The sequence below is a fragment of the Echinops telfairi genome, unplaced genomic scaffold, assembly GCF_000313985.2.
Source record: "Echinops telfairi isolate 266 unplaced genomic scaffold, ASM31398v2 ScPeMD7_18;HRSCAF=68, whole genome shotgun sequence".
Classification (NCBI taxonomy): domain Eukaryota; kingdom Metazoa; phylum Chordata; class Mammalia; order Afrosoricida; family Tenrecidae; genus Echinops; species Echinops telfairi.
This window is the reverse complement of record NW_022103915.1, coordinates 681,122-688,184: the sequence shown is the minus strand read 5'-3', so window position 1 is coordinate 688,184 and position 7,063 is coordinate 681,122. Positions and strand designations below refer to the sequence as shown.

Here is a 7,063-nt window from a genome sequence, read left to right as displayed (position 1 = left end):
ATTCATTCATTCATTCACTCACTTATCCACTGACTCACCCATTCATTCATTCACTCACTTGTCCACTGACTCATCTATTCATTCATTCATTCACTCATCACTCACTGAGTCTTCCACCTGGCCTTCAGAGTCACTCCCCCCACCTATGTCCAGTCCTGCCTGAGTGGCCCTATGTACCCCGGCGATGAGCCCTGACCCTAGCTCCCCACTAGGTTTGGCCAGCGGGGGTCCGTGTGGAGGGTGGGAGGAAGAGGAGGATGAAGGTGGGTACTTATTCCTGTGTCCCCTCCTGGAGCTGCCTCAGGCTGACATGTCCCGAACCAAGGCCCACCCCACCCCGCTCCTCCTCAGGGTGCCCTCTTCCACAGGACCCTCCTCTGCATGGCCCCTCCCCTCCTCTGGAAGTGCCCCTGTAGGTCAGCCCTCCTGGGTCACTCCCCTCAAGGGACACATCTGTTCCCTGCTGGGACCCAGTTCTGAACCCCAAGCCTCTCTGCCAGGGCTCCTGACTGGAGGCTGTAGCTACACCAGGGGCTGTTACAGGCCTTCTCCCTCCCTTCTCTTGGGGGCCCTGCCCCCAAGGACCAAGACCCACCAAGAGCTCAGGGGCCTCAGCCTATCGCCTGCTCCCTCCCCTCCCGCCTCCAGGGAGGTTAACAGCCCCCCTCTGACACAGGAGCCCCTGATGTGCAGTTGCACCCCACTGACACCCCGCTAAGAGGGCCTGACCTCAGAACCCCGCCCCACTGGTGAGCCACAAAGAGGTCCTGGCTGGACAGGCTCAAGCCGGGTGACCACCAGAACACCCCAGTCACCATCTCCCCTCCTTCCAGGTCTCCCCTAGTGCCTAGCAGCTTGGGCCTCTCCTGGGGAGCCAGCTGCCAGCACAGCTGAGCCCGGCACAAACAGGGTTAACCCATTTGGCTGCCTCTCAGCCTCAGACAGCTGTCTCCACAGTGCCAGAGACAGACTCCAGGCATGTGAGCAGAGGTGTGTGGGTGGCAGGTGGGGTGTGTTAACCTGGGGCCAGGCTGCCACCACCCCGTGTGAGCACCAATGGGCCAGCGCCCTGACCCACAACTTGGCTGAAACAGCAACCAGAATCCAAGGGTCCCACCCACCTCCCCAGAAACCAGAGTGGGGTGCTGGAGGCTGCCCCCAACCTGTGACCTGTTACACTCCTGGACACATGCTCTCAGGGACCTTCCTACAATGACATGCTCTGTATGGGGGGCAGGCAGCCCTGTGTGGGAGGCAGGCAGCCCTGTGTGGGATCAGATAGCCCTGTATGGGGGGGCCAGACAACCCTGTATGGGGTCACACAGCCCTGTACGGGGGACAGATAGCCCTGTTTAGGGGAAGGCATCCCTGTGGGGGCACCTAAGTCACAGCCGGGGACGTCCCTAGAGAGCCTTCAAACAGACCACAGGGCAGGGCCCCTCCCAGCGCTGAGGAAGCCATGTGGGAGGGACTCTGAGTGAGATGTCCCGGGGGAGCCTGTGGGTGACAGCCCCAAGCACGTGTCGCTGCCCTGTGAGCAGCCTGCAGGCTCCCGTGGGCAGGGGTGCTGGAAGCTGTGCCTCCTGCACTTTGTATACAGCAGGGTCTCCCAATGGAGCCCCCAGACTCAGACAAAGAAGAAAGACCCCCAGACCCACTTCTGGAAAGGAGCCTGTGGAACCCGTGGTCACAGAAGTTGCCCGAGGCTCTGCCCACTTAGGTTGAACACACTGTCCTGAGGGACCCGTGTTGAGTAGCTGTCAGTAAGACTGAGGGAGACACCCCCACCCCCACCCCACACACACAGGGAGGACTGGCACACAGTGGCCAGACAGACCAAGGACCATGAAGGACCAGGGTCACCAAGGGTCGGAGCCAAGTGACAGATTACTGGCAGCAGCCAGCTGCCCCCACGCCCCCCCTTTGCTGCCTCTCAACCCTCCCATACCAGGGTCTGTCGGATACAGTGGTCTTGGTGAGCTGAGACGGGGCCACACGTGGACTCAGGAGCCCTCGTTCCCCCCAACCCACCCACCCACCCAGGAGCTTGCTCTGAGCACCTGCCCCGGCTCCTGAGCTTGCATGGGTCTCCTCCACCCACCAGCACTTGTCACCCGGCCTGCACACCTGACCAGCAGCAGAGCTGGTGGCCTGCCGGTCACTGGACTGCAGACCCTGCCTCCCTGGGGCCCAGCTCCTGCTTGCACAGGAAGGCTGGCCAGCTGACCTTGGCCAGGTGGGAAATCTGCGAGACATAAAGGCCAAGACCATGAGGGAGACCAGCCACCCCTCTGTCAACCCAGGACCACCTTGGGGACAAAGGTAGGCACACCTGCTGTAGCAATGCCCTGGAATATCCCGAAAGCCCCAGCCCAGCCACCCAACTGGACCTCCATGCTCCGGAAGGACATTGGGCTGGAGATGAGCCTTCGACAGGTCATGGCAGCTGGCTGACCACTGGCCGGACCCCACGGTCGGTGGCAAGAAGAACAGACAGTGCAGAAGCGTGCCATGCTGGCCAACAGCTGAGACTGGTATCCCCAGGCCCAGCTTGACTGTAGTTACCAGGGCTGGACAAAGGTCATTGGAGGGAGGTCAAGGGGCCTACACAAAGACCACAAGACCTCCCCCTGCCAGGTCCTCAGCCACAAGAACAGGGTCTGTGTATGCATCTTCAAGGTAAGGCCATAAGGGTCCACTGTGAGGTGCCCTGTGCCCCCAACCACGAACAAGCCACAGCATGTAATGCAACTCTCAATCCCACAGACGGGTCCCGTGGGGGCGTAGGCAAAAGACTAAGGCAGAGAAGAAGGGCTGGCTCAGAGGACGCCCCCGGGTCCCAGGGTCCCAGACCCAGCTCCAAGTATGCTCCCCACCACCCATCACCCATCCCACAGAGCCCCAGACCCAGCTCTGATATACCCTCCCCAGGCCCCCACCTCTTGGTGGACAAACAGCATCTCCCACCAGCTCCTCTTGCCTTCTCTGCTGGCTGATCTTACCTGACACTTCTCGCCTCTGAAGCATACAACCTCAATCCTGTCTAAGAGCCCCCTCAGGTCCACCAAGCTGGACCGTGGGGAGGCCACCTCCCCTAGTGGAGTGGGGGTGCAGGGCCCAGGAGGCTGGAGTTGTGTGTGGACCGATGGCCCAGCCACGTCCCCACACAACCTGCCAGTAGCTGGTTCCTCAGCAGTCGGCTGCCAGGGCTTTCTCCCACAACACTGTAGGTGGACTGCCTGCCCACAGGACAGGCAGTGGACAGCATTGACTTTGGGAGGAGGTGTCCATTGAGCTTACTGCAAGCTCATCTGAGGGCAGTCCACGTGGTGTCCCTCCCTCTCTCGCTGCCCATGTCCTTTCTCAGGCCCTTGGCGGGGGTGGGGGGTGGGGGTGGGGAACCAGTGGCCCTGAGTCAACCCCTTGTGGCCCAGATGCACAGTCACTCCACCATGACCACACAGTGGCCAGACACACGATGACCGTACAGTGGCCCCACGGTGGCCCTGAGGGCCAGACTGTGCCCAGGTTCTCACGGCAGCTCTGCAGACCTTTCTCCTGGGCTCATGGGGTTCGAACCTGCAGCCTTTGAGGCATCTGTGTGAGAGAGCCCTTCCACCACCCAGGCCTCCACTGCGGGCTAGTGGCCCGAGATCCAGTGGTCAGCAGCCCGGGAGTCACTGGGCCAGGTGTTGGACTGCTAGCCCACAGGTTGTCGGTTCAAACTGGGTAAGAGGGAGGAGATGAAGCTGCCTGCCCCCGGGGAGATGCGATCTCGGAAACCTACGGGGCTTCTGTGGGTAGGTCTGCTCCAGGGCAGCCGACGTGGTGTTTGCTTTGGGTGAAACCCAGTGTCTGGTTGAGAAGGTGCAGAGACGCAGAGAAGGTGGCATGTGAAGAGGGAGCCCGGGATGGGGTGACAAGCCAAACACTGGCAGTCCTCCAGGAGCTGGGGGGTATGGGAAGACCTTCCCTGGAGCCCCCAGAGCCTGGCCAGCCCACACCTAGACTGTGGGGTCCAGAGCTGGGCGGGAGGAGTTTCTAGGTCCCAGGCCTTGGGCTGAGGTGCACCTGCCTCAGATACTCACACCCCTCACCAGACCCCACTTTTCTTCCTGCAGCCCCTTTCTGTCCCGGTCCTCCTAGGCCAGATCAGGGTGCTGGGGGAGGGCCCCTCATTCCCTCACCCCCTCCCACAAGGAGTGAAGAGCCACTAAAGGCTGCCAGGGGCAGGGTGGGAGAGCCTGGGGCTCGGATTAGGGTGTGAGTGAGGGCAGACCTGGACTCTAGGTCTACCGGACCTCTGCAGGGATCTGAGCCAGATGAGTGGACCGGTCCCCAGTGACCCCTGGCCCCTCCTGGGGCCCTGGTGCTGACAGGAAACAGAACGGAGGCTGGGAGGCTGACTGGCATGAAGCCCAAAGCCTGTAGCCATGTTTTGCGCATGCCCAGCCACGATCTTAGGCGCAGAGTGGATGGGGGGCGGGCTTCCGGGCCTTCACTCTGCCAGCCCCCTCCCCAGCCAGCCTCAGTCACCGGGCCTGGTCCCTCCCGGGCGAGCCCTCGTAGGGAGCTGTCCCGGGTCCTGAAGGCGCGGGCCAGGTCGGCGAGACGACAGAGCAAGCTGATCCTGGAGGGGCAGAGGGTTGCTTCGCTGGCCACGGCCGTGCATGCGTAGGGACCAGAGGCGAGGGGCGGTGAGGGGAGGGCGCGCGCTGGCGCTGGACGCCGGGCCTACTTACTCCTCGTGGCCCTTGCAGAGGAAGAAGAGCGCGCGCCAGGCGTGCGCGGCGGCCAGCAGCAGCGACAGGAGGCCGGCGAGCAGGCTGAAACGACAGGCGGCCGGCGGGCCCCACTCGTGCACGGTGAAGCGCTCGCGCTCCTGCACCGTCAGATTGGCGCTCAGCCACATGCCCTCGGTGAAGAGCAGACACCGGCCGCCGAAGCTGTGCCCGTTCTCGGCCAGCGGCACCAGCGCCACCGCGCTGAAGAGGAAAGCCAGCAAGTAGCAGGCGCACTGCGCCAGGAGGACGCTGCGGAGCGCCATGGCCGGGCCGGGCGGAAGCCGGGGCCGCGGGGGTCGGGAGGCTGGGGCCTCCGGACCTCAGTGCGCCCCGGGCCAGTCAAGCGAGAGCTGGGGCCGTGGGGTCTCAGTAACCCAGGGCAGCCGGGTCCGCGGGGGCTCTGTGCGCAGGCCCGGCCAGGCGGGCCCTGGGGCCTTGGGGTCTCAGTGCGCGCAGGCAGGACCGGGCTGGAGACCGGGCCTCCGCATCTCAGTGCGCCCAGGGCAGGACCGGCGGTGGCCTGGGCCGCGGGGTCGCCAGCACAGTCAAGGCCGGGCGGGGCGGGCGGGGCGAAGCGGAAGGCCGGGCTGCTGAGTCTCCAACTCGAGCCGCGAAGGGAGGGAGTCGCGGCCGCGGGGGTCTTCTCACGCGCAGGCCCTGTCGGGCGCGAGCCGTGGCCGCTGGGTCTCCGCGCTCGCGGGCCGGGCCAGGCGCACGGAGGCTGCGCAGTGGAGGCAGCGCCGGATCCTCGCGCACCCGGACCCGGGAACGCGCGCGCACAGGTCGGAGGGTAGCGGCTTCTGCGGCCAGAACCCCAGACAGCTCCAGGATTGGGGCGCGCGCGGCAGGGAGGGAGCGAGGGGTGGGGTGGGTGCTGTGCACCCCGCTGGTAATGCGGCCCAGCCATAAGCTAAGTGGGTTACGAGATCTGACTTTGTGCCATTAACTTGGTTGTCGCTAGCATCTGGGTGGACTCATGGTGACCCCACGCTGCCCGGAATGTGTGCGTTGGGGACCCACGGGACCACTGGGATCCATGAGTTCGATCGTAGCGGAACTCCAGGAGAGCGGAGGTCTTTTCTCCTAGCCCGTCTGAGTCTGGAAAGCGTCCTCCGATGGACGTGCGGTGGCAGCTGCCAGTGAGTTCAGTCTCCTTCATGGACAGCACCGAGTGCTTTGCGACGTCGCCTGTTCGAGTCTCTGTACTGCCCGTTGTGCTCCGCAGAACGGCCGGCCGCTGCCGGAGAGCGGTCTGGAAGGAATGCGTCCAGGAAAGCCTGAGGGAGGACTGCTTCGCCTGCTCTGGAAGGCCACTGCTAGGGTGCTGGAGGGTAAGGAGGGGAGGGGGGAGGCAGAGGGGCAGCCCATAGAGGGATGGCGAGGGGGGGGGGCGGGGAGCGGCTGTCCCTGCCCTCCAGCCCTGTGTCCCCAGCAGGGACATGTGCTGCACGGTCTGACTCAGCACGACCCTGAAGTCGATATTTACAAGATAAATAATGGATGCCCTGACACCTCATTAAGACATGCTTTGCTGAGGTGGAATCCACGGATGCATTAATTAATAGAATTAATATCCTTCCCAGTTCTCTTGAAGAGGGGCCTGACGGAGTCCAATTCCCAGGGAGACCCATCCTGGTGTCTGGCCTGCAGCTAACAGCCAGACGGTTTAGTCACAGCCCATTTTGTTGCAAACCCACACAAAATAAAAGTTTTAGTTGTTTTATTGCCAGTGTAATATATCTCCTCCTCATTACGGCCCCCACTACACACACACATCCCCCCTCCCATCACACCACCAGCACAACCGCTGTATCCTTTTGTTCGATTGTGGTGTCTGTGTAACAAAAGACGCGCCACCTCGGACATCTCTGCTGGACTTTCCTTCTCCCAGCTCACCCCCAGTGCCCACAGGAGCTCGGTGAGGGCCGGCCTTGCGGGGAAACGCACACCCACACCACCAACAAAAGTGCCCACGCTGGATGACTCTGCTCACCAGAATATTCCGGGGGCAAGCACCTGTCCACGCCGCTGCACCCGTCTGGATAACTGTGATGGAGACCCCGTGTTCGCTCACGGCCCCCAGGTCTGCTGACTGGACACCGGTGGACCCAAGCAATGCGAGTCTCTCGCTTGTTGGCTTGTTGGAAATGAACCGCTCGTCACTGAAGACTCCACATCTATTCCCACTTTTCTATTTGGAAGTCGTCAGACCACTGTGTAGGTGTGGGGCATAAGGGATTTGGAGAGATCTGACTTCAGACCACTGTGTAGGTGTGGGG

General features: G+C 62.8%; 1 protein-coding gene across 1 annotated transcript in view; it reads right to left on the bottom strand.

The window, feature by feature from the left end:
- Positions 1 to 5,052, bottom strand: part of TMEM179 (transmembrane protein 179) — a 9,427-nt gene extending 4,375 nt beyond the window's left edge. The window contains exon 1 of the mRNA XM_004698824.2: positions 4,743 to 5,052. Within this exon, the coding sequence (XP_004698881.1) occupies positions 4,743 to 5,047 (305 nt within the window). The 5' untranslated portion in view covers positions 5,048 to 5,052. The remainder of the gene's footprint in view (positions 1 to 4,742) is intronic.
- Between the last annotated feature and the right edge of the window lie 2,011 nt (positions 5,053 to 7,063).